At 47.8% G+C, this 27,793-nt stretch overlaps 2 protein-coding genes across 2 annotated transcripts in view; one reads left to right on the top strand and one right to left on the bottom strand.

Moving 5' to 3' along the window:
• The window catches only part of LOC135908476 (cholinesterase-like), a 281,744-nt gene that overhangs the window by 174,888 nt on the left and 79,063 nt on the right, over positions 1-27,793 (bottom strand). The window lies entirely within an intron of this gene.
• LOC135907339 (endothelin-converting enzyme 2-like) overlaps positions 5,559-27,793 on the top strand; it is a 45,295-nt gene continuing 23,060 nt past the window's right edge. Inside the window, exons 1-4 of the mRNA XM_065439026.2 lie at positions 5,559-5,810; positions 8,524-8,714; positions 15,849-16,032; positions 25,174-25,546. Of these exons, the coding sequence (XP_065295098.1) occupies positions 5,621-5,810; positions 8,524-8,714; positions 15,849-16,032; positions 25,174-25,546 (938 nt within the window). The 5' untranslated portion in view covers positions 5,559-5,620. The remainder of the gene's footprint in view (positions 5,811-8,523; positions 8,715-15,848; positions 16,033-25,173; positions 25,547-27,793) is intronic.

Here is a 27,793-nt window from a genome sequence, read left to right as displayed (position 1 = left end):
CAATCTGGCTAGCGCAAAGGCAGAAAGCGGGGAGAGAAAGAGAAACAACTTTACTGGTCCATTATGTAGTGGAACGCGTTAAGCGTCTGATGGGGTGGCTCCCTCTTCACGGGCTCCATATGCTTCCAGGGCCGCTGGCCCCTGTGGATCAGTCAGAGCTGGTCTTGCAGGGCGGGATGGCCCTGCCCTGTAAACGCGCCGTCTTCCGTCGCGCGAGGGGCCGTGGGGAGATGCAGGGAGGTAGGAAGGCGGGCGGGGGCATTGTGCTCCGTCAGCAAGGGCGCATTTCGCGACCGGGTGCAAGGCAAACTGGCGATCGCGGCTCAACCTCGAGAGCCATATATTAGTTATTATGATTTTATTAGTATTATTATTATTTTATTATTATTATTATTATTATTATTATTATTATTATTATTATTATTATTATTATTATTATTATTATTATTATTATTATTATTATTATTATTATTATTATTATTATTATTATTATTATTATTATTATTTGCAGGTGCTGTTGGCCGATTGGGCCGTTACAGGGGTGGGGTATAAATATGGCACAAAACGCAGCATGGCTTACATATAGCAGCACTCTATAGCTAATACATAATCACAACGTGCCATTATGCATAAATATAATACAAATCTGACTTAACAACCGTTATGTGAAACATAAAGCAGCAATGTGTAGCCGAAAAATGAATCACGTACTACATACTACAACTTACATCATACATATTACATCAAATACATCGGAACAATATACATATAACAATACTAGATTCTACAACTTACACGAGAAATGTTAGATCATGAGGATTCATTTAGAAAATATTTTGTAACTTCGGTTTCAAGATGTTCTACAGTTTGAGAATCACATATGGCGTTCGGTAAATCATTCCAGTCTCTTATGGTTCTAGGGAAAAAAGAGTATGCGTATGTGCTCACACGAGATTGACATACTAGAATGTTGCTGTGCTGGTCACTACGTAGGCTCCGGACTTGTCGCGGAATTAGGTACTGCGCTGCATCAAAGTTAAACAAATTGTGAGAAAGCAAAAACAAGAATTTAAGTCTGGCTATGCGACGGCGTTCCAAGAGGGGGGGGGGGGGGTAAATTTAGTTCTTCCAACATCTCTGTCACAGAATCAGTACGGGAGTACCTTGAAAGAATAAATCTAGCCGCCCTTTGCACTCGCTCAATTTTATTAATTAATCCTTTTTGGTAGGGGTCCCATATGATGCTTGCATATTCCAGTGTAGGCCTTACTCTTGTTAAATACGCTGTTAGCTTTACGTGGGCTGAAGCGAGTTTTAATTCGCGACGAAAGAACCATAACTTTTTTAGAGCGGTAGAGCAAATATTAGTGATATGTTGAGTCCAGTTGAGGCCTTCAGATGCTGTTACTCCTAAGTATTTACATTTGTTAACGGTTGTTAGCACAGAGGAACTTAGTTGATAATCAAAATTTAGGACGTGTCTAACCTTGTTTCTAACACGTAAAACAACAGCTTTTTCTTTATTTATTTGCATTTTCCATGTTTCACACCATTCTTCAACAGACGCCAGTGCCTCGCTGAGCATTTTTTTATCCTTGTGGTTACATATCTCTCGATAAATTAAACAGTCGTCGGCGAACAGTCGCACAGTTACGTTTTCATTAATATCTGAACAAATATCATTAATATAAGCGAGAAATAATATCGGTCCAAGGACAGACCCTTGAGGAACGCCTGAAGTGACAGATAAACGATCGGACTGGTAGCCGTTTACGTCCATGTACTGCGTCCTACCTGATAGATATGACCTGACCCATTCCACTATATTGTTGTTCATTCCAAGCTGTTTCAATTTGATAATTAATTTATTATGAGGGACCCTATCAAAAGCTTTTGAGAAATCAAGGCATATTGCGCATCAACCTGTTTTCCGTTATCTATTGCTTTTGAAAAGCCGTGGATGGTTTCAACCAGCTGTGTGATAGTTGACAGTTTTTGCCGGAAGCCATGTTGGTTCGAATGTAGTGCTTTCTTATCTTCTAGGTACTTATATATTGCTTTCGATATTATATGTTCGAGTAGTTTGCAGCAGACGCAGGTTAAAGAAATTGGTCAATAATTTTCAATATTCTGCTTGTCACCGGTCTCGTGCATCGGGATAACCTTCGCAACAAGCCAGTCGTCTGGGACCTGTTTTTTTTTTTTTTGCAAGGACGCATTAAAGATAACTTCTAGGTATATAGCAACCCATTCAGCGTATCTTCGCAAAAAGGCATTTGGAATTGCTACCGGACCTACAGATTTATGTTCTCTGATATTTAGCAGCAGCGATAGTAATCCTTCATAGCTAATTCGTACTTCTGGCATATCTGACACATGTGAAAATGATGTTACTGTACTTGGATCAGTAGAATTAGAAACATTTGAAAAGACAGACTGGAAGAACTGGTTGTGGTAAGACGCAATTTTTCAACAGTCAGTTATGATTTCGTTGTTAACAACAATGCTGTATTGGTTTTGAGTGGTTTGCGACAAGTGACGCCAAAACTTTTGCGGAGAAGATGCCATGAAGTTAGGAAGGGTTTCCTCGTCGTATTTCTTTTTTGCTTGCCTAAGCTTTATTCGCAGCTGTGCTGATAGGTTAGATATCTTTCCACGATTTTTTACTTTCCTTTGCCTTCCTATTTTTCGCTTCAGGCGAACAATCTCTCGCGTTATCCAGGGGTTTCTTTTATTTCTTCTCTTTTTCCTTATTGGTACGAATGAGTTTACGCAGTGCAAGATAATGGTTTTGAATGTTGCCCACAAGACATTGACGTCATCGTCAGAGCTCAGACGGCCTAGATGAAACGACAAATAATCAATGATGCTCGTGTCGTCAGCTTTATCAAAATTGGGAACGTGCGTAGTGCGTTGTTTAGGATTTCATGCGGGAACCTTGGCTTTGATTTGTACAAATACAAGATGATGGTCTGATATGCCAGTTTCAACTGCTACCTGATAATTTTCAAACGACCCATCATGAAATATTAAGTCCAATATGGACTGTACTGTTCCCGTTTTTCGAGTGCTTTCCTGTACTACCTGTGTTGAATCGTTAGCGAAAGCAATATCGAGCAACACTTCGCATTCAGCTCGTTCCCGTGAGTGTATAGTAATCGAGTTCCAGTCAATCCCTGGCAAGTTAAAATACCCGGCAATTATGATCCTTTGGTTTCGCGCCTTTTGTTTTTCTAAGTAGTGTTGGATGGCCTCTAAATATTCAATCGATGCGTTAGGGGATCTATAGATTGCTCCTATTCTGACTGAAGTAGTTCCCAGTTTGATTTGGCACCAAGCGCTCTCGTGATTAGGGATACCGTTCATCCTTACACATTCAATGTTTTCCTGTATTATTATTGCAACTCCTGCTCCTCTAGTTTCTCTATCATTACGTATTATCTTAAAACCTGGAGGTAACAACTCGCTATCTTGTATTTCTGGTCGCAGCCATGTTTCGCTAATAATAACTACATGGGGGTCATAACTGGCTAGCACATGTTCTACATCGCCGACTTTATTCGTGAAGCTTCGAGCATTAAGGTTTATAAGTCGAAATACTGTTTCCTGGAAGACGGTATCGGTTCAATAGTTACTATCTGTCGGTGTAGTCTTTGAGTGTGTCAATTTAGTTTTCGGAAATTGCACTATCTTGACACGGCTATTCTTGGAATAATCCCACACGTAGACATCGTTATCTACAGTAAGCCTGTCGCGATTCAGGGGCACGCGCGAGCCTTATTTTTCTTTCAAGGCAGACTTCCAGAGTAGCCTGCGCTTATTGAGCTTCTTTTGAATAGTCGTCGCGAACAGAAATACCACTTCCTTTCAATTTTGCGCAGTTTTGAAAAACATTTTCTTTTCCCCTATAATCATAAAGCTTCAGTATTACTGGAAGAGGCTTTAGGGTTTCATCTGCGGATTTGTTCTTATGCGGCTTTCCAATTCTGTGAATCCGCTCTATAGTTTCCAAGTTAAGACCGAGCTTTTTCTTGAATAATTCTGCAACAACTTTTTTTCTAGTTTTTATGAAGTTTCATTGCCATTCTCCGATATCCCAAACACCATTAGATTGTTTCGCCGCATTCTATCTTCTAAGTCGGCAAGTTTTTCTTCATGTTTTTCCAAAGCTGAATTCAGCCTGTCGCTTGTCTCTTTTAGCTCTGCAAGACTTGCCGCTTGGTCCTTGAAAAGCTGTACAGTCTCTTCCAGCGCCTTAAGTATCTCGCTTAGGCCGCTTAGGTTGGCTTGAATGGCCTTTTGGCCTTCACACAAGTCTTGTACAAGTATTTTTAATTCAGGTCCAGGATTCGTCTCAACGTCCCCCGACAACAGCAGACACAGTGATGCAAAAGCAGAGAACAACAACCATGGGCACGGCAGCACTACGAGAAAGCGATTGTCGCTCCTATAGCACGAATACGAACTGACCTGTTGGAAAAGCAGAAGCTTGTTTAAGCACATAGCCCACTCGCTGCCGCCGTGCCCACTGGATGCTGCCGGCAACGGTGCTTCCCTTATACTGTCTTCCCACGGCGCTGTTGCACCTTGGTTCCTGGTGTCGAGGTTGTTGATAACCCACGGGCGAGGTTCCAATTCGGCAGAATCATTAGCAGCAGCCGGATCGGTCAGGCGCATGCTCCGTGCAATCCCATGGTAGGAAGCGCAGATGAGAAGCGCCTGTTGAAATAGCAGAAACTTGTTTGAGCACATAGCCCACTTGCTGCCGCCGGGCCCGCTAACCATATGGAGGCAAGTGGGGAGGCAACGCGTGAGGGAGGGGGGGGGGGCGGCTTTGACTTCACCAACAAGTGCGCACTTTGCACGGCCGCGCGTGGTGTGTCGAACGGGGTCTGCAGACGGCTGATACTTTCTTGCGCGCTGTGTTCTCGGCGCTGCTGCGTTGAATGCATCAACGAAAAACTTTATTTTCGCAAAGGAGGTATCCCGGCGAAGGTGGAGCCCTCAGTCCAGGGCCCCCGTGGCCTTTGCCATCTCACTTGCTGAAGCGATAGACCGCACGAAGGTCACTTCGCACGTTGCTGATGCCGCGCTTGCCCACACCGGCGTTTTGAAAGCGAGTGTGCCCGCTCATCGAGTGTGATGTGTTCGTGTTTGTTTGTGCGCGTTGGCACCATGGTTAATAACTCACTTAGTAAGCGAACGTTTCTAAGTTTATACGGCCAATAAAACTACTATCCTTACTTCGTGTAGCTGTTTGCTAACTTTCTGTCGCCATGGATGCTTCGCATTTCGAACGACACTGCGACTTTTTTTACACCTACACGTCTCCCCGAAACCATTATTGAGGTATCCACCGTCAAGTGATAAAGTCCTCGCGATATTTTCCTTTACAGTGAATATTTTTCTCTTTTCCTTAATTTTAATTGCATACTTATCCCTTTCCGTTTCTGTAAGTGGTTGTTTCGTTTCTTTACTTATCCACTCCGGCATTTGCGTATATATGTCATCATCAAACCTGCGGTAAGCAATTAGATGAAGAAGAAGAAGAAGAAGAAGCCTTGTCTGGTGCCTTTTGTTCTGAACTCCAGGAACCGAGTATTCGCTGAGAAGTCGAAAAATGAGATCGCAGAAAGGCGAAGCTCGCAAGGGAAGCTCGAAGAGCAGGCGCCTGAGCTTCGAACGATCCCGAGTCGCTTCAGGACGACAGAAACGGGCCTCTACAGCTGAACCTGCACCATCTGCTGCAAGGTCACGCAAGAAGGCACCAGCAATCAAAGCTACCACAGCGGATGAGGGAGCGAGCAAAGGTGGGGTTATTTTTTTTTAACATGCACCTTGGCAAAATCGATCTCTGTCGTCGCATTGGTAAAGTTGCTAGAATGAATTCCCACCGTATGACTGCCACCGGGGCTCTTCAGGTAGGTCAGACATTTCGGTATTGTGCCAACTACCAAATTCCTGCAAGACGTAGTGTAAGAATTTAGTGTAGGTAGTGTAGCGTGTCCAAAGGGTGCAGCGAGATGGCAGTGGCACATGAGTTTGCGCCACGTACATTACGCGTTTCCGCGTTATTACGCGTTATTTTGTGTTACTACGTCGGTTCGATGCGAATCGTATTGTCATCGACAGCCATCGTGTGTATGTGCGTGTGTGTGTGCGTGTGCGTGTGCGTGTGCGCGTGCGCGTGCGCCTGCGCGTGTGTTTGCGTGCGTGTGTGTGTGTGTGTGTGTGTGTGTGTGTGTGTGTGTGTGTGTGTGTGTGTGCGCGCGTGCGTGCGTGCGTGCGTGCGTGCGTGTGTGCGTGTGTGTGTGTGTGTGTGTGTGTGTGTGTGTGTGTGTGTGTGTGTGTGTGTGTGTGTGTGTGTGTGTGTGTGTGTGTGTGTGTGTGTGTGTGTGTGTGTGTGTGTGTGTGTGTGTGTGTGTGTGTGTGTGTGTGTGTGTGTGTGTGTGTGTGTGTGTGTGTGTGTGTGTGTGTGTGTGTGTGTGTGTGTGTGTGTGTGTGTGTGTGTGTGTGTGTGTGTGTGTGTGTGTGTGTGTGTGTGTGTGTGTGTGTGTGTGTGTGTGTGTGTGTGTGTGTGTGTGTGTGTGTGTGTGTGTGTGTGTGTGTGTGTGTGTGTGTGTGTGTGTGTGTGTGTGTGTGTGTGTGTGTGTGTGTGTGTGTGTGTGTGTGTGTGTGTGTGTGTGTGTGTGTGTGTGTGTGTGTGTGTGTGTGTGTGTGTGTGTGTGTGTGTGTGTGTGTGTGTGTGTGTGTGTGTGTGTGTGTGTGTGTGTGTGTGTGTGTGTGTGTGTGTGTGTGTGTGTGTGTGTGTGTGTGTGTGTGTGTGTGTGTGTGTGTGTGTGTGTGTGTGTGTGTGTGTGTGTGTGTGTGTGTGTGTGTGTGTGTGTGTGTGTGTGTGTGTGTGTGTGTGTGTGTGTGTGTGTGTGTGTGTGTGTGTGTGTAACATTTCACGAATTGTATAGCAACAAGGTTTGAGTACGGGCTAGTTGGTATTCCATGGTATCAATCGTCACTTACAGCGCATACATAGACGTCGTCCTTTTTCGTCCTCCGTCTATGTATGCGCTGTAAGTGACGATTGTATTGCAACGGCGGTTGGCAAGCACGCAAAGTGTTGAAATTTGCAAGCCATTTTTCGTGGATTTAGTAAAGATAAGATAGGAAAGAGATAGATAGGAAAACAACGTTGCAGAAAGACAGCAAGAAACGTACATGAGAGAGCACATTTATTTATTTGTCCTAGGGTACGACTTTTTTTTCGTATAGCCTTGTCTTACTCTAGTAAAACGTATTTCATACTTCACATATTAGGCCAACTCCATCGTCTCCTCTTTTTTTCGTTAGTCGTAACCAGCGCGCCCTTACGTAATTACATAAAAGCAGGCGCTAGTCTGGCTATGCCATTTTCTGTAGATCCGTATCTGAAACTCTTATAAGTAAACATTTGCAAGGGCAATATATGTGTTTCTTCTGCCCCAGGCCTCGTGTTAAGTTAATGAGTCAACAAATAAAAGGAGTACTACAGCTATGCCAATTGCCACCACCTGTTCAATTCAATTGCCAAATCATTTCATAGTAACGAGTAACGTTGTCATGCAGGAACGCGTCCCGTAGTAAAAACTGCAAGCGACACCTCAACGTGTGAACAGAAATAAAAACAAAATAAAACGAAATTAACCAGTAATATACAAAATATGAAAATTAACTGCAAAACTGTGTGATTAAGAAAAATAGTAATGCGCACCTCTTATGTATATCTGGCACCAAAATGCTTTACTTAAATGGACATTTACTTTAGACCTGCCCAAACAATCATATGGACATTAAAACCCTCTTGGCAGTTATGCTTTGCTTTTTAATCGAAATTTGGTTATTACTAAACATGAAAATTTGCCCATTCATTAAAGACAGTCTGTTTGGAGTGCACGCATGTGGACCTTAGGTGGTCGCGTCACGCAGGTTGTTTGCTCTTTTGTACGTAGAGGTTGCTTTGATAATTCTCCAGACTAGCTTTTTCACGTTGCGCAGAAGCAATGACCGAAGAGTCTTTTCATCGCGCAGCCTATAGTTCGAAAGCATCAATTAAACTGAATTAGGCACAATTGATTACAAGACGTTCCACTAACTACACGTCCTCAAACTTGAAGTCGTCCAGCGCTGAAAACGCACTTTGATTGTACGAGCCGCTTGAACTTTGCATTCGTAGACTAGCGGCACTATTTTGAACGGCATTGTACAAGCAAAGTCGACGTCTAGGACAAAACCTTAGTTCTTCTCTATTCTCCGCTTTGGACCAATATATTTGTTAAGCAACTTTTCTGAACGTGGCCAAATCGATATATCCTTTATGAAGTGCTAATTTGTGCCAGGAGAGCTTTTCCTTAGCGTGCACTTTTTCTATTTTTCTTTCTTTTTATTGGACATGCATAGAATATCACGACAGCGTCACGGCATCTCCATGACGTCATTCTCTGAAGCGGGCTTATTCCAGAATGTCTGCCTTTCTCGCTCGCCTCTTTCCAGACGGCGAAGTCAAGCAGATGAGCATCGAGCGTCCGGTTCTCCAACGCACCCGCTCTACGCCGCTACCACAGGCGCCATCCAAGAGCGAGAGACCGCGAGTCGGAACACCTGTGACTAAATCCGGTAGCACGGAAGACGTGGACGAGGACGGCAACGAGCTCTGGACAACGGCCAGCTCGGGATTCGTTGAGGTGACCGACTGTCTTGCAGGCACAATGAGTGCGAGGACAAAGATATCCAGGCAAAGACGGAAAGCAGGCGGCTTATAGGCCAACGAAAGATACGGAAAGTTGTTCGCTAGAAAAGAAAGTAAAAGGGAACGAAGGGTCATAAGATTTATTCGTTGACGTTTACAAAAAGGGTCCGGGAAGGCTGCCCGCGTTCTATTGTGAACACTGTCAATTTTTTTTCCGTGTTGTCAGTTTGAGCTAATCAGAGAGTACAGTACGTAGCAGCGCTTGTAAGCCAATCAGCACTGACAGGATGCCTTACTCGGCAATATGGCGGAATTTTGCGGTGTCCAAGTCGCATCGCTAATTTTGCCTACCAGCTTGGCCCAGTTGGTTAAGCGGGACCGAAAAAAAAAAACAGCTACACGTTGCAAAGGTGAGCTAATACGGAATCCTGCGTATTTCTATTAGTTTTTCTTTTTATCAAGAACATCACGTTCATTAATCGCTTTATTGTGTATCGTAAGCGGGCCAATCATAAGTACATGTGTTTGAAGCATCATGTCAATTTATTTCCAAACATTATAGGGATACTTCCTGCGCACTAGAAATTGGCCAGAAACGCGTAATGCTTCCTCGACGAACTTTTATGCAAAGACAGGATACTGGACGTTTTTTTAAGCCCCAAAGCTAAACCGTCGCCATGGCAAGTGAAAAGCCGTGCCGGCAATTAAGCAGCCAAAGTTATCCACGTGAGCCCGTGTTCGCGCTGACTCCTCTGTTAACCTTCGTCTTGGATGTCAGCTTATGGACATCCATGAAGCGCGGTGCAGGGTAAAAACAGATCATGCTCAAAATCTGTGCAGGCTTCTTAGCACTACGTCATCAGACGTAGAGCACCGAATAGTAGGCGTGCGTATATATGTGTTAGCTCTCTGGGGTCGCATGAGTATTGTTCTCGCGCTTGTTCCCTCGGCTAGCCTTCGTTGCCTTTCTGCGCGCACTTTTTGATGCGAAGCATCCTATGCCTCATTTGAGGAACCTTGAGGAAGGTTCTTCCTGTCTTGCGGCACTACGGGCTTCTTGAATAGAAAGAAATACATGACCGATAGCGGAATCGAGCCTCTACCTTCGGGCACAGCTGCCCAGTGTTTTAACCACTAGGCCACGATAGCACCTATGTATATTACCTATAGTAATCTCGTTCCAAAGCCGACTAGCTCTTTGGGACGTTTGGCCAGTACATCGCGAGCCAATTCCTCGCGTTCCTTCCTCGTGGTAGCTGGCTCTTTGAAACGCTGTGTCAAACTGCACCCCCAGGTTCGAGCTTCTGTCAGTGATGGTGTCAGCCCACACCCTTTGCAATTGAATGAGTCGTTTTGTATCTGGGCGTACGTGCTTAGAAAATTACTTGGTCTCCCACAGGAATCAGCTTTTCTTGCTTCATTTATATTTCATTTCGCCTTATCTCGTTTCGGTTCACAGAATTTTTAAAAAGTCATCACCAAGATGTTGGTGACACGGCGAAATGCGAGTACGATGGTTATACTAGTGCAGTATCCATTGTAGTTCCATTGTGCAGTATCCATTGTAGTTTCTAGAGTGTACTGTAGAATAAGGTTGAGTGGGATGAGCGGCCGGGGCGGAGCCCGTTTTGCAGTGAGGCACCCAGTGACGAAAACTGCTGTGGCTGCGCTATATACGATTGAAGTTGGTTGGGCCCCATCAAGGTCACACCGTTGTAAGCTGCTGGCAATACTGCTCGACGGAGTTGTCAGTGCTACTTCGCGTGCTAGTATTCGCGATTGCACAGTTTCAATGGCGTTGCCAATTAGGTATGACGGGTACTTATGTCTTAAGAAGAAATACGTTTCTTTTCTTACATTTGTTTGGGCCACGCGTTGACTGCGCACGTATTGCGGCTGCAGTGTCATCTTTCATTGTACTATGCTATTGTAGTTTCCATGGAGGACAAATATTTTGCTTGTTCTTCAAGCAAAATGTATTTCTCGCGTGTGTTTTTGCGCACATAGATTTCCATCAGCAGATCTTGGGAAACGCAGACAAAAAAAAATATTGTAAGCTTGTGTTAGCCGCTTTAAACGAATAAAATATATCTGTGTCATCCGGCGCCCTCTTCTCAGGTTTGCGTGAAGTATACGTACAGAAAAAAAAATGATTCCATGAACGGAATGTTGCAGCGCGACATTCCGGTCACATTTGCGTCTTCCTCGTCCAACAGAATGCCAAATAATTGGTACGGGTCCTTTACTGGGGCCAGATCTCGGCCACCGAAAAAAAATTGTATTCGTCTATGCTATAGATACTATTCTTAGGGCCGTAAGCTTTCCGCAAGTTTTCTTTTTTTTTTTTGCTCAGTCCATGCTTAAAAATTTTCAAAACGCGTAATAGCTTAATTAGTGCCTATGACGTCGCGCGGCTAAACTTGATCTCGCGGGTTCAATCCAGGCGCTGGAATTCAATGGGGGCTAAATATAAACACACTCGGGTACTTATTGTTCACGTTAAATATATCCCGGTGGTGAAAACCAAACTGGCTGCATCGCAATCAATCGTGGTTTTACCACGTAAAACCCCGGAATTCGTTCTTTCAAAAAAAGAAGGTAGCTCTCTCATTAGGCTTTCTTCTAGGGGTGGAAACAAAGTGAAATTATTATCAAGCCTGATTTCCTTTAAAGGCAGGTCATGTTTGTCTTATATTTTAAACCTGTATGTTATGCTGCTCCCCAGCAGTTCGTCGTATCCGCTCAACTGAGTAGCTTGTGTATTATGAACGACTGTTTTGTGTTATCTGGCGCACTATATCACAACGAAAATAGCCAAGCAGTTAAAGGAACGGCATTTTTCGCATACACGTAGACATTATGCAGATATTATCTGTTCATTGCAGTAGGTATGTGTGCTAGCGAATTCAACAGTGAATTCAATAGCAATTCAATAGCGAATTCTGGAATCCAATACGTTCTGAAAAGCTAATATTATTCGATGCGACTTACATGTTTCTACTTCATTTCAACTGCTGGCACGTTGAAAGAGATCGCCAGATCAGTCATGAAAATTACATTGGTCTTCATTTTCCAGTTTTCCCGATTCAGTTTGAGTACATACGTAATATCTTTCTCTAGCAATACTCTTCGTATTGGTGTTCCATCATTTGCCCTGATTCCTTCCCTCCGAAAGCCCAGTGGCCCACCTGGGGCTGGTTCCATCTACAGAGCGCACTAGAATGGTGGTACACTGTGTAGTTCCATCCGTGATGAGGCCTCCAGCCGCAGGCCGTCGCTCGAAAGTGTCGTGCGCGCTCCCGTGAGTGGGCCTGTTCTCTAGAGAATTGTTGGCGGCACACAACGCAGCTGTGTGCAGCTGCACTCTGCCATCGTCGCACGATCCTCTGCATGCGCGGCGCCCCGCTGGTGCTCTCCGACGAAACCTTTGTCATTCGAGGCAGGTATATATCATTGAGGGTACGAGCCCTCTGGAGCCACTGAAGTGGCAAGAGCCCCGAAGCAGCACGAACCCCGAATGCCACCGCGGCCTGGCCGTTGCCGTCGCCAGACCGGAGGCGCGCTTCGCCTGGGGTGACCACACGTGTTTCCTCCGCCGGGCTCGTTCTCGAAAATACGGCGAGCGTCCCATCGCGTTATGCGAAATCCCGAATGTGTGCTCACTCCGCCGCTTATTTGTTTCTGTCGCTTTAGAGACCATGCCGGCTTTGAGGCCTGCCTGTGTCGCATAGAATTGTAGCGGTACTTGCGGTACATAGTCTAAGATTTAATCCGTGCGCCGTGTTTCCGGTTGACAAAATCCGAAAGAGCGATCGATGCGCAAGTAACACCATAGCTGCAAGAACCTCCGTATACGCTTTCCGGTAGATGCGGCAGATTTTAAGGCACCACCAGGAAAAGAAGTATGGTGGTGCCATGTTTGTTAGGGCAAAACACGTTTATTTCGGTCAAGAGGAATCACTTTTTAAATTAGTGCATTTAAGGTGTCTGATCATTTTTCTACTATATATAAGTCTATGTGCACCCTCCGATTTGCCGAGTTTAGTCATCCGCTTCGTCTCTTCGCGCTACGCAGTTGATAAACCTGGTTTATTTCACTGTAATAATGTTTTCAAATATCGTCCATGCCATTCTAATATTCCACCGACAATAACAGGGCATGAAAAAAAACACGATAATATTCCATTATGTAGCTTTACACTGCAGATCTGTGGCTGCTGTGACAGCATCACGTGTTACTCTTAGAAAACTGTATTGAAGGTGGCAGTTCATCTGGCTAAAATTACAATTGGTAACGGCCGACAAGTGTCATGGGCGCAGTGAAACAAACAAAGAAATTTTTAAAAAATATATTGTACATGCTTTCTGCAACAAAAACGGGGCATCGGCGTGACGAACGCGCGCTCGGGAACAGACGACGCACTTCACAATGACAGCGAAATTGAAAACGTCGCGATGTATCATATACACAGTAAAATGGTGTAAGTATAACTTTACACTTGAAATAAAGCACTGTTTTATTAACGTGCCCCTATCCAGTTAGCTCGCAGCCCTCTCAAACAATTTTTTTTTTCCATGCGCGGCGCCTAACCTTACCTTCTTCTGTAGTACCATCCAGTCTTGCTCTTCGACGAGCGGGCGTGCAGTATTGCAGGGACATCTAGCGAATGTGACGCAAATCAAGAGCATCGGCATCGGACTCCAAGATCTGCCTTCTGAATTCACAGCTTCCGAACGCTGCAGAGTGGATTGGCTGCTCGAGTGGATTGGCAGGCGTAGTCGCAGTTGCACGTAAAAGAAAGAACAGGAAGGTTACCTGCACAAACTGATGCTCAAACTTTTAGGGTATCTGTTTCGTGTTTTTTTTTTTCATGGCACTGATTTCGACCACAAAGGGGGACAAGGTTACAGATTAGACAGAGAACTATGTCGTGTCTTACGTCACATCATTGCGCTGGAAATTAGAGCCCTTAGCTAAATTGGCTTGACAAGGTTCGCAGGGGTGACAAGTTTCAAAGCGCACCTTCTAGCATCATTTCGCAACTTTGGTGTCCGTTTCTTAGAACCTCTGTGGAATGTGCAAGGAGCGCCGCGCTGACGTCAAATAGTCTTGTTTGACGTGATATCTATTCTTATATCACCCACGTGATCTATGGCGCTCCTGCATGCCCACAGTAGCGTGAGCGATACATGGAGGAAGCAACGAAATGGGGTAGGGCACCTCCTTACCCAATCGTGGTGTTACGAGGGAAGTATGCAGAAACTTACGTGAATTCTGTCGCTGTGGCGGCCACGTTGCAGGGACACAACTGCGGTTCTGTTATTTGGCTGTGTGTTCATGCCTGTGCTGCTCCGTAGGTCCCGTCCCGTGGCATAGGCGTCGTGTGTGCTGGTTTGCGTTAGTCTCTGTATATATTATCCAGGCCATGCCCTCATGGCTCTTGTTTGGGCCAGGCAGGATTGTAAAAAGCAAAAATTGTGAGACGGGCGCGCATGCAACGCCGCATACGCTACGTACCAAGCCAAGGACGATCTGGGAGTATATTTGCTGTCTTTGGTAGACTCGTGTTAACGTGTCATCACAGACTGATACCACCGTGCTTCAGAATATGTATGGTAAACGCCTTGCAGGTGAGGGCCGGCTGCACACCGTTGCTGCTTCTGACAGCGAAACTTGTGACTTGTGGCGCGCACGACGGACATGTGGAAGGATGGGAAAGAAGCGGCTGCTTTGGGCAATTGAGGGACGAACCCACCTTACCGCATATATCTTATGTGCGTGTTCCAGAGGGGCGCAGGGAAGTGAAGGTTGGCGCATGCGGTGCAAGAGTCAACAAGGCACGACAGAAGGACGGACGCCTGCCCACACGTCAAACGTATAGGCCCGGCTAGCCGCACGCATACGCGCGTACTGCTCGGTACCGCGCAGCGGCTATCGCAGAAGTTTGTTAACGTGAAGTTTCACTTACCGTGAGAACTATACACTTTATGCCACGGCCGGTGTATCAAAGCGCGTAACGGCGTCCTCTTCTTCTGGCCTCCTCGTCGGCGCCCTGTGGCTTGTCGCATCTCCATGATGCGCGGCCGCCCAAAACTCGCATCGATAAAGGAAAACTTTTCCTAAAGCCACGACCAGCATGCCTCTTTGCTCTCATAAACTGCATATGGACTAGCCATAGGACGGCGTATGTTGATGTGCGTGAAGCTGGTCGTCACCTGTGCATTCTTGTAGCGCAGCGAGAACGTAGATTTATTTTCATAAAAACCGACAAAACTACCGCGGATCGACCTCACGGTCTAAGTTGCGGAGCTCATTATCAACTCCTTTTAAATCTATTTATAGAGCACGATACTTAGACGAAATGACGTTGGGGCGACGGTACAGCGACGGTACTACACCGCGATTAGATCCGTTGGTTGAATTACCAGGCCGCACCTACGTCCGCGCGGCCCGATGTGGTTGCGCGCAGAAGGCGAGAAAAGTAAAAAATGAGGGAGGAACTGTGCACCGACAACATGGCGGAGTAACGTCAACTTCCGGCGTCACTAAGCTCCCAAAAAGTGACGTCAGGACCTCTCCTCAGTTTTGACTTCCTCCATGATGCAATACGAACTCACGGAAATTGTCACCAAGGGATCTTTCAGCAGCAGCGAGAGCAGTTGTGTTTCGCAAATAACCTGAGAAAGGTACTCCGACGTATAGAAACCAATGAGAAATAGGGTATTAACGTCCTCACACGTATGCGGAGAGACAGCAGGAGCCCCTTTCCATCAGTTCTGAATGGCGCCGCCACATAAGATCCAGATAGCTGCGGAACAGGAAGAAATGAAAAAAAAAAAAGAAACATGGAACCATGGACACGTCGTAATCTGTAGCGAATACAGATTGCACATTCCATGAGTTCTCCTTACATGCCCCGTTCTCCGACACTAAGATAACTTCACTTACACGGATAAACGTCAGGCATGTATTTTGTCTTAAGTTTCATCGTGCGGCTGATGTCGTGCAAGCAGTGACGTCGTCACGTCTGAAAGAAAAATAATAATAACAATTAGCTGCATCACCACAGGCAACGGTGTGAAACGAAGCCGCGAATAGCCCTCTGCAAGCTCCTTTGTTTTGCCGCAGTCTCTTGGCACGGACTCTCAGCTGACCGAACCGGACAGCGTCCCTCTGGCTGATGGTGACGTCCATGGACTCCACGTCATCGTTTCTCCTTCGGGTGTCTTGCTGGAAAAGTCAGACGCCTCCTCGCCAGAAGTCGAACAGCAGTCGCCTCGCACCGTGCGGTTTCAACCGGGAGGCCGGAAACGTGCGTACAAGCTGAACTTACGCACGAGCATACTGCAAAATACGATCGCGCAGAAAAATATTTGCTGGTCGTATTCGCAAAAAGTTCTTACGCTAGAATTCTTCCTAAGAGCAAATCTTAATCTTAATGTTCGACGTCATTAGCGAATGCAGCCGGCCACAAAAAGCACTCGAGAACCAATTGGCGAAGAGACAGCCCAAATTAGAATCTGACAGACCGCCGGCCTTTATAACAAAATATTCTAATGCACTCCCAAACATAAACAACATCCTAAGAAAATACCACCCAATATTATCAAGTAACGATCTAGCGTCTTCGAAAAGCGTTCCCGGATGTACCCAGGGTAACCTGTCGCCGAAACAAGAACTTCAAAGACATGTTAGTGCACGCAAAAGTCAGCCAGCAGCATTCCCCCGTCATAAAAGCATGTTGTCGCCCTAGGTGCAAAACCTGCAGGCACCTTCAAAGTGACATTAAAATTAAAAGCGCCGCAAATAGTTATACACGTGAAGTCAAATCTAGCTTCACTTGCACAAGATCGGATGTGATTTATATGCTTGAATGTTCCTTCTGTAAGAAACAATATATCGGTGAAACAGGACAATCAATGAACGTCAGATTAACCGGACATCACGCGGACACAGCTAAAAAGCTTCCCACAGCCGTCACCGAGCATTTCAACGAACCACATCATAACTTTGATGAACTTAAACTCTACATCTTACAGTCGAATTTCCGTTCTGAACGAGAAAGAAAATACAGAGAATCATACCTTGTCCATAAGTTCAAGACATTGCAACCAATAGGCATGCATAAACGTTTCAAAGGGAGCTTTAGAATCCATTCGCTATGCTAAACTTCAAGCTATAGGCAACAACACTTAGTTTGATTTCTTGGCGTGTCCCCCCCCCCTTTTTTTTTCTCCCCTTTCCTTTCCTTTTTTTTTTTGTTTGTCAGCCGGCGTGCCAGACGCCCTTGACACGCCGGCTAACGCGCGTGTGTTGACTGACCGGGGTGTAGGGGGGGGGGGGGGGGGGGGGCTGGCTTTGACCTTGTACACAGCGTTTCTTTACTCTCAATTCGACACGCTAACAAATTTTCCCTCGTTTCCGCGTCCTCCCGCCTCATACCCTTTCCCCTTTAGAAGAACCCTACCTATATATACTGTGGCGAGGAAGGCATATATCGCCTTGAAGAAGACAAGTCCACTTGTCGAAACGTTGGCTCCTGCATTCGCATTGTTCACGTTTTGCTCATGGTCTTGAATTTCCATCTCCCGCATTCCCCGTCTTTTCTCTGTCCTGACACTGTCACGTGTGTGCGTGCTTGTAGATATCCTACATTGTTCTTTGTAAAAAAGGTCTGCGGGAAACCCAGATTGCTTTAAACCTTTCAGGCACCAGTTAATTCAGCTCATTGAAAATGTGGTTGCACATAGCGCCTGAAGAGATTAAACGGTGTTGATGCTTATTTCTTGACATCCTCCACAGTTATTGCTCTGACGCCTAACCTATATAAAAAAGGCAATTAATATTTAGCAGACCTACCCGCAATTAAATGATGATGACACGATGTACTTATTGAGGGATGGCTCGAAGGCCTACTATATGGATTAGGAACAGAAGCGGGGAGGCGCATTCAGAGCCGTCCTAGGAGCTGCGCGTACTTAGCGAAAGCCAAGCGCGAGTCCAGACTGAAAGAAATACTCACGCGAGGAGGGAGGAATAAACTTTATTACTTGAAATGAGCCGACGGTAAAATCGTCCGAGGTGGGCGGCGTCCCTAGTCCAGGATGCCGTGGGCCTGAGCTGATAGCTTGGCCCTGCTCACCACGCGATGCTGGTCTTCAGGGGTCGAGCTTGTCAGCTGTGCCTCCCACTGCTCGACGGTTGGTCCGGTGATGGGCGGTGTCGATGGGTTTTTTTGACATTCCCATACCATGTGGTAGAGGGTATTGGGCGTGGAGCAGAAGGCGCATTTGTGAGTGTAGCTCGTGGGATACATGGCGTGTAGCAGGGTGCCGTGCGGGAATGTGCCGGTCTGTAGTCTTCGGAAGATCACCGCCTCTTCTCTTGTCAGCTGGGGATGCGGGGGTGGATAGATCATTCTACCCACTCTGTAGTGGCTCAGGATCTTTTCGGGACGCTATCTTGTTGGTCTACCGGTGCTCGTGAACCTGGTGGGATAGCCCGGAGGGTGTGATCTCGGGCAGCGGCATTAGCCGCTACATTACCCACCAGGGACTCGTGTCCCGGGGCCCAAACAATGTACACTTCTGGAAAATTGTCTCGTTTTTCGAGGATGCTGAGGGCTTGTTTGGAAATGCGGCACTTTTGATCATTTCTACATGCTGTTTGTGAGTCGGTGATAATTGTGATTAGATCTTCATCTCGCTGTCCCGTAGTGGCCGCCAGGGCTATCGCCGTTTCTTCCGCGCAGTCGATGTCTGGAGTGCTTACCGAGGCCGCCGCTACCTCTTGTCCTTGGCCGTTGATCACGCTGATAGCGTGGGCCGCTCTGTTCTTGTACTTTTCCGCGTCGGTGTATCGGACTTCTCCTTGTTTTGGTCCTTCGTAGGCCTTACGTAGAGCTTTCACTCTCGCTCGCCTCCTTTCTCTGTGGTGTTCAGGGTGCATGTTTCTCGGGATGTTGGCCACCGTGATCTTCTCCCTCAGGGGTAGAGGAACCCGCTGTTTTGTGGATTCATATTCAACTGGGTAGCCCAGTCTTATTAACGTGTCCCTACCCGTGCTGGTGAGCTTGAGTCGCTCGATCTGGCTCGTCTTGTGGGCCTCTACTAGTTCTTCCCAAGTATTGTGGATGCCCAGGCTGAGTAGCTTCTCCGTAGACGTCGTCGGTGGAAGCCCCAGTGCCAGCTTGTAGGTCTTTCGTATCAGGGTGTTCAATTTGTCTCTGTCGCTGTTCTTGAGACCCAGGTACGGAGTGCCGTAAGTGACTCTACTGATTATCAGGGCTTGTATTAACCTGATTGTGTCCTGCTCTTTCAGGCCGTGCTTTTTGTTTGTCACTCTTCGCACTAAGTGCGCGACTTGGGTAACTGTCGCTTGCAGTTTTTTAATGGCGGCGAGACCGGCACCGTCCTTCTGGAGAGTGAGGCCCAGAATACGGAGTGTGTCCACCTTGGGTATGTTGACTCCATTTAGTGTCAACGTTGGGTCAGGTGTCTCCTGCGGAGGCCGCCCTCTTGTCCTCTTTTTGAGGATCAGGAGCTCCGACTTTTCCGGCGCGCATGAAAGACCGCAGCGGTGTAGATACTGCTCCGTCCTGTCGATAGCTTCCTGCAGGGCGCCTTGTTGTTCGCCTGCCGAACCCGTGCACGTCCACATGGTCAGGTCGTCTGCATACATTGCGTGACGCATACCCCTGATGTTTTCCAAGAGGTTCGGCAATCCCCTCATCGCTATATTGAACAGCAACGGGGAGATCACCGACCCTTGGGGGGTTCCTTTCTGCGGTATTTGGAGCTTCTCGGTCCTGAGATGCCCCAGGCCTGTGGTCGCCGTTCTACCCGTCAGGAAGTCCCGGAGGTAGTTGTATGTCCGCCGTCCGCAGTTGGTATGTTGTAGGCTGTTTAGCACTGCTTCGTGTGAGACGTTGTCGAAGGCTCCCTTCACGTCGAGTGCCAGGATGGCACTCTTGTGGAATGTGCTGAGGCCGTCGATGACTTCTCCTTTAAGCTGAAGTAGAATGTCCTGGGTGGAGAGGTTAGGCCGGAAACCGAACATAGTGTTCGGCAGGTTCCCACCTTCTTCCAGGTAGGGCGAGAGACGATTGTGGACCATGTGCTCGAAGAGTTTTCCCGCGCATTACGTGAGAGAAATCGGACGCAGGTCCTGCAGGTTGATGGGCTTGCCGGGTTTCGGGATCATCGTTACGTCCGCGTGCTTCCAGGAAGCCGGTATACTGCCGGTCTCCCAGCTTTCATTGATATACTTTAGTAAACTCTCCGTCGCCCCGTCGTCCAGGTTACGGAGGGTCTTGTTGTTAATTTTGTCGCTGCCGGGCATCGTGTTTCTTGTGAGATTTCTTAAGGCTGCCACGATCTCCGACTTGGTGAAAGGTTGGTCTAAATCCGGATTGGGTTCCCCCTGGTACTCCGGGTGAATGACTGGCTCCGTCTTCCGTTGTTGCTCGTCTCCGATGTATTTCCCGGTGATGGCTTCGAGCGCTTCTTCTTCGGTTCCCTGGAAGTTGTGTATAAGTCTTTGTATGTGTTGCCTCGCGGCAGTTTTTTATTCCGTCTTCGCCAGAAGGGTCTTTAGAATGGCCCAGGTCTTTCGGTTGCTGAGGGTTCCCTGTAACTGGTCGCACACTTAATTCCAGTTCTGACGTCCGAGTTTTTCAGCATACTCCTCCGCCTGCCGCGAGACTGCGGCAATGCGGATCTTGAGTTTGCGGTTTCTCTTCTGCTTCTTCCATCTCTTCAAAAGTCCTCGTCTGGCCCCCCAGAGGTGAAGTAGGTGTGGGTCGACTTCGGGATTGTCCACAGTGAGTTGGATGGTTTTTGTGTACTTGGTAACCAAGTCCATCACGTTCTTGGTCCACTCCTCGATGTCCTCTAGGCTTCTGGAGTGTTCATCTTTCCGAAAAGCAGGCCAGTCGGTAATTTTGGCCTGACCTAATCCCACGGGAGTTTTGTGGTGCATGATTTCGGTCTGGATGATACGATGGTCGCTGCCCAGAGTCTCGTCCAGTCTCGACCACTCGACTTGCCTTAAGCCAGTGGAGAAGGTCAGGTCTGGTGTGGTGTCTCTGGAGACACTTGCCGATTCTAGTTGGTATTAGAGGATCGGTCCACAACGTCAGCTGGTGGTGTTGTGCCGCGTTGTGCACGTCCACACCCTTCTTGTTGGTTGATCGGTAGCCCCAAGCCACGTGTGGAGCGTTAAAGTGACCCACCACGAGAAGTTTGTGACCGTTAGTGACTTTCTTCACTTCTCTCAGGAACTTGTCCAAGTCCTTGAGTGTATCCCGCGGAGGACTGTATACATTCACGATGTAGAGGCTCTGCAGGGTTTTCTTGGGAGGAACCAGCTCAGTCAGAGTGTGTTCGATTCTATGGTTGATTTGGTGCTGCTGCGTCGTGTAGTGCTTCTTGATGAGGACGGCGGTCCGGGTCCTTCCTTGGGCAATGTGCGTTTTGTAGCCACGCATCGTAATATTATTTGTTTCTGTTTCCTGTAGCGCGATGACGTCAGGTTGGTGTAGGGTGCATAGGTGAAGTAAATTTTGCCTTTTCCGATTTATTCCTCTGCAATTCCACTGCCAAATTTTGAGGGTTTCGGTCGCTTCTTTCTTCTTTGCTATCTTATTCGCCATCTTGGCTTCCCAGAGTCTCGTTCATCTGGGCTTCTCTGATGGGGTATTTTGGCTTTTTCCTTCCCTGCTCTTTTTCCCTTTCTAGGATGGATTGCGTTGGCTGAGCTCGGTGCCCATCTGGGTGATCTCCTGGCGGAGCGTTTGTACGGCTGCTTGGACGGTGGCTGCCACAGATTTGCTTATGGTGTCGACGGCCTGAGCCAGTTCGGCTCGGAACTCATTTCTGAGTTCGGCCTTGTCTTCGGTTCGGGCCTTGTTCATCTTGTACTCTATTCCCGATTCTAGGTCCTCTATCGGGGGAGTATGTTCCCTCGGCGGCGTTGGTGTTGTGGTCGGTTTCTGCTGTTTTTGCAATTGGTCAATGACATGTTGGAGCTTCCTTTCCAGGGCTTGTTCCCTGGCCTGAGCTCTTCTGTCCCGTTCCTCCTGACGTACCTCTTGCTCTTCTAGACGCTTCATGAGCACTTCATTCCGCTTCATCAGGTCGGCGTTTTGCCTTCTGAGGGAGGAGATGGTTTCCTCGTATCTCGAATTTCGTTCTTGTGTCGGCAGTGAGGGAAATGGGTCGGTGGTCGACTTGGAACTGGCTATCACTTCCACCCAGCTGATCTTCTGCTGTTCTTGCTATGGCTTGTTCCATATTGCGAGGCGCTTGAACTTGTCTCCCTTGTTATAGGTGGTTGTCGGCCTCTTCATTTACTTCTCTCCCTCACGTACAGGGGTGGGGGTCTTGGCTTGAGCCTTTTCTCGCACTCCTTGCTTGCCGTCTCGTGAGGTAGTCCACATAGTTTGCACTGCAACTGGCAGTCATGATCTGCTTGTGGGTTCTGCACCCCGCACCGGTTGCAGATATGTTTGTCGGGGTTGGGGCATACGTCCTGCCGGTGGCCGATTTCTCCGCAGGTCTTGCAATATTGTACCGATCTGCGGTATGGGCGGCAACGTGTGTACGAGCCGGCCACCTTCACATAGAAAGGGATGTGCGGACCTTCGAAGGTGATAACTGCTGAGGTGGATTTGCCGAGCATCCTCGCATGCAGGATGCCACAGTTGTTGGCTGCCAGTAGTTCCGCAAGCCGTTTCTCCGACGTACACGCAGTGATACCATGCACGACTCCACGTACTGTTCCTGGGAGCGGTTTGATGTACGGCGTCATCTCGTATGTGGCCGCCCCAAGTTTGATGCTGCTGATGGAACCGAGCTTCAGTGCGTAGTCCTCGTCTGCGGTGCTGGCAATTATCAGGTTCTGCTTCCACTGCGTTTGGATGGTTACGTTCGCGCAAAATTCTTTGAAAGGGGAACCACTTGCCCTTGCAAGTCCTTCGGTGATCTTCTCGTCTGGCCAGCTGGACAGTTTCATGCCGGTTCTTGGTCGGTATACCACCTTGTAATCATTCTCTGGCAGCGGCGGCGTCACGCGTCGCGGCGGTGGCTTGCCGTTGGTTCGGCTTCCCTGATCTTGTTGCCGTTTGTGGCTGCTGTGGGCTTGCATGCTTGCTTCCACTCACGGGTTGCTCCTCGCGTTCAGTCCTCCTTGCTGGTTCTGGGGGTTTCCTTGCTTTCCTCCCTCTTGTATGTGGTCCTCGTTCGGCGTCTTCTTGTTTTTTCTTGCCTTGATTGCTTGGAACCATGGGCCAGCTTGACTCAGCGTCTTGCCGCTGTTCTCATCGAATTCCATGTTGCTCTGGACCGCTGTGGAGTCTTGGCTATTGTTCTCTATGTCCATTTCGTGAGCACTGCCATTCGTTTCCCCTGCCATTCTCGGTGCTCGCAAGGCCACGCGGGCCCGCTCCTGGGGCGCGTGCGGCGTTCGGAGAACGGTGTTCGAATATGCCGAGGTGCTCTTTTCTCGGTGTCTCAAGGTAAACAAATCCACTCACCGCGGTTTTTCTGGCGACTTTCGATGCCGATTGCCTTGTCCAGTTCAATGACACAAGATCGTGAAGTTTGGTTAAGGTTAACTGCAATAACTCGCGATAAAAGCAGCAGCCCATGCGAAGCTCGTCCGCTCCACTCGGCCCCCTGGTGGCTTTTTCACTCACTCGAAAGTAGAAAAAAAAGAACAAGGTCAGCGCAATCAATGCGCATCGCAATGCGCAATGATAATCACACTGACGTATCCGGATTATTGATACAAAATAAAACGAGATGCACGGCAATTTCGAATCCCAAAAAATTCACCGACAATTACGATACTCCTTAACGCAAAATTTGAGCCCAGCTGTATATCTGCTTTCATTTCGCCACATGTTGGCTGGCGCGGACAATCTGTCCCGTGCGGCTCGTTGCAAACGGAGCGAAGTGTGACGCGACACCCTCGCTAATCGGGCGATCGCGAGAGGCAGTGCGTGGGTGACGCGTGGGCGCGATTCACAGCAGCCGGCGCAGACAACGTCCGCTCATGCAGCGCTTTGTGTCCATAAAGACAACGCGCGCTACTCTAGCGCCATCTTTTAGCAATCGCCGCAATGACCTTCGTGCGTGGCACTACGATTTTCTTCGCACGCTTTCGCTTTGGCTTCCTTCGTTGTTCGCATCATGGTTGCACTTCACTCTCCTCCTCGCATTCTCTTCGCTCTCGCCGCCTTTTTCATCCCTCGCTGCGCTGCGCGTTTGCCCTCATCTTTCGCTGTGCTCGTTCGCTCGGTTACACCAGAGTCCTTCCAAACATGGAAGGACTCTGGTTACACCCACGCTCGCCGAAGGAATGGCCGCCGAAGAGCTGCGCTCTAAAATAAACGAGAAGCCAGAATAAGAACCAAACAGGCGGGTAACAAGAAGTAACGCATTTACTCTGAAATAACCGACCCTGGACGGTAACGGGCACCCGACTTTTTCCTCGCTTTTCTTTTTGTACATCGAAATAATAAAAGGCACTGTTCTCTATTGTTTGTTTCTTCACCAGAAAAAGATAGTAGCAGAGAGAATTGGAGTTTTGTTCTCTATTGCAAAATAAATTTGATCACATCGTAGCCATGGAGGACCGGGTGTCTCTCGTCATCGCTTTCCTAGGCTTCCTTATCATTTTGCAACTGCACAGAGCAGCTATTATTTGGTCCCGTTCGTGGCATTTGATATCCGGCTTCTTTGCCTGGACGCTGGATGTACTATTTCGTCACAAGGCGCAGGGTCCATGGTGTCTCCTGGCGCTAAACATCCTGCTCCCACAAGAACTTCCGGCGCCTGCGATATGGTAGATCATGGGCTTTGAAACTGGTAGAATGTTGGATTAAAGATTAAGTGTTGTAATCTAGTTGCTTCATTCTAAAAATTGTGTATGCGCCCTTTTTTTCCGTTTATAAAGAGTTTTCTTACCGCGTTTCATGCTGGAGACTGACCTTAAGTTATGGTTATATATATATATATATATATATATATATATATATATATATATATTATGATTTCTTTGACCTGATACACTCACACTGCTGTTTCTGCCGTGCTGCATTTTTTTTTTTGTATCGTACGCGTTTTTTGCAGGAGGTCCCATTTCAACTATGTTCTTGGGGACCTTTCTCCTGTACATTCATGTACGAATCTATATCTTACGAATCAAATAAATGGAAACATACTGCACTTTCCGTCTCGCTCTCGACTCTAATGCGCATGCCACATTTTAATAATTTCGAATACAAAACAGGGGAACTTAGAATCGAGCCAGCACGGTAAAAGCTATTGACGCTCAATACACTTCGTAGTTATCTTTCTGCGAAGCCACGGCCTCAACGATGTCGCGAACGCGCCTGGATACGATAGCCTCCGAGAGCTATCGCAGTGACACGATCATTCCTCGTCCCCAGGATCCCGAGCACGGGGGGAACTCTCCCCTCACAGCAGCACTCGAAAGGCGCGGTCGCACTTCTGCTGCGACCACCGAGTGGGCGTGCTGTGCGCAGTGCTGACAACGCTGCCGGCAGCGCTCATCGTGGCCTACTCGCTTCGCCTGTGGACAACGGGCAGCGTCCGCTGGCAGTCCTTCTGCCTCGAGTACGACGGCGAGGCCTGCTTGGCCGCCATGGAGGAGCTGCACGAGCTGCTCAGCCCGTCGGTGGAGCCTTGTGACAACATGTACGCTTACACCTGCGACCGGTGGGACCGTCGCCCCGACGCACTCGCGTACAACCGAACGTACGTCGCCAGTTCCCTGTCCAAGCTGTACGAGACAGTCAACAGGCGAGTGATGAGATGCATATAAGCATTGTTTTGCACTTTTGCCCGTATTTGTGGCCGCGGTGGTTGGCGGTCCAAAGTTGCTGGCCGGAGGTCGAAACTAAAGCGCCAACACAATGCGAGGCGCCTTCGTTGACAAACACCAACTGCCTTACTCTAGTTCTTTGACACGCATGTGCTATGTAATCGCATCGTTCTCAACAATCATACGCCGCTGAGCGCTCCTCCGAGTTTTGCGCTGGGAGTAATCTACCATGGCGGCATGTGCTGCCCGAGGCAGCAAGCAGAAGCAGCGTGCGGTGCCAACGCCACATGCCGCCGACGTAATGCGCGACAAGACACCGAGCAAGCGCGTCACGCGACTACCGCGTTGACGGCTATCTGTCTCGCCCGACAGCGTCACGTCGCTGTATCTGCTCCGTCGAGGCGCGTTGGTGACAGGGCGTCGCGGTGATGTCCTCTCTCCTCACGCAACACCTGGCGCGCTAGCACTGCAGCCGATTCGCCCGCTCTGCTCCGTTGATGCGCATGCGTGACGTGACGTCGCAGCCAATGGGAATGTAGATGCCGCTTCGTTGCTACAGACGCCGCCGACTTTTTCGCTCAATGGCTAGTTGATACTTTCGCATCAATAATTTATAGTTGTCGATTCGTGCAGCATGAAACAGAAATCACCACTGCCTCCCGAAACCATCGCTTGTCTTTTGAGTTTTTCTAGGTAACCCCAATACACAACGGGCTTTATTGTGAAACAAACCAAAATATAGATGATAATAGCACGCTTATGTTGCGCAGTCGTGCATTAAACCCAGTATCTGCGTAGCCAGAAAATGCGAGTTCATGTGTTCTGTGGACACAGCTTTAAATCAATTTAATTATAGGGTTTTACGTGCCCAAACCACGATCTCATTATGAGGCACGCCGTAGTGGGGGACTTCGGATTAATTGTGACCACCTGCGGTTCTTTACCGTGCACATATATCTAAGAGCACGGGTGTCTTTTCTCGCATTTGGCCCCCATCTAAATGCGGCCTCCGTGACCGGGATTTGATCCCTGGGCCTCGTGCTTAGCAGCGCAGCACCAAAGCCACTAATTTGCCACCGCTGGTACACAGCTTTCGAGATAGTACAGTTTGCGATGAACATCTACGGAGCCTACGCCCTTGAATATCAGTCAGAAAGGCAGCCCATAAACAGTAGCTTGAAATCAGAAATGCGTTGTTATCTAGAACAGGTTGATTATTTTCATTAAATTGAATTAGTCTATTTATATTCGCCTCCATCGTTGTTTTGTTGCGACGAGAAATTACTATGAGTTATAAACAATGGACTGAGCTTCTGTAGGCATTCGCGTTACCGTACTGCCATGTTGACGTTGCTTCTTATAAAACATTTATTAGCGTTCGTTATGCCCATTGTAATGAATTAAGAGGAGCTGACGCGCAATCACAGCCCATGCGAGCGGGTCTCCAGTGGGGGCCACAATAATAGTTGCGGCAATGAGCTGAAAAGTTTTCATACTTGATCATAAAAAGTGGCGCAATGAAAGACAACAGTATACAAATTGTGGTCAAAACAAGCATAGTGCCGTCCGCTTTGTTGTCGTGTTGTCCTTGTGTTATTTTCATGAGTAAGTGCGTGAACCATCTAGCTTGCGCAGCGCACACTGAGAACTTAGTGTCGCCACCGACGTCTGGCAAGAGGGAAGTAGGTTATACTTAGTATAACCAACTAGTATTTTATACGAACTCTATGAGCGCATATATTACTTCATCGTAACAACAGCTGTTTTCAGTATTCTGGCATTCTGTATAGAGGGTGAGCATCATAAAGTTAATAGTATAACCAACTCTAGAGTAATTAAGACGACCCATAACACCCGTGCATTGAAAGCGGTAACCGCAAGGATACCGTCATGCTGCTACTCTGTGCAGGCGTGCAGGCTCAGACAGCAAGATACGATTCAAACGAGCCGCGCAATCAACGTGATCCGGAGCCTACCTCAGTATGGTGGCGGCATCTAGTTCAAGTTCCTGCAAACTCGTGCTTTCATGGATTGCATATTTTGCATCAAAATGTTGTATAAAGCCTTCGGATCTTTGAGAAAATATACGGAATGAACTTTACACAGTGTCCATGCGTACGTGCTACGTGTAAATGACTGTTTGTTGCATCATATTTTTAATATTTCTCTCAATTACAAAAATTACAGGTGCGAACACGGCGGCGCCATAGCGGTTGAGAGCTTTT

Source organism: Dermacentor albipictus, chromosome 1 (assembly GCF_038994185.2).
Source record: "Dermacentor albipictus isolate Rhodes 1998 colony chromosome 1, USDA_Dalb.pri_finalv2, whole genome shotgun sequence".
Lineage (NCBI taxonomy): Eukaryota > Metazoa > Arthropoda > Arachnida > Ixodida > Ixodidae > Dermacentor > Dermacentor albipictus.
This window is presented reverse-complemented; position numbering and strand designations above follow the sequence as displayed.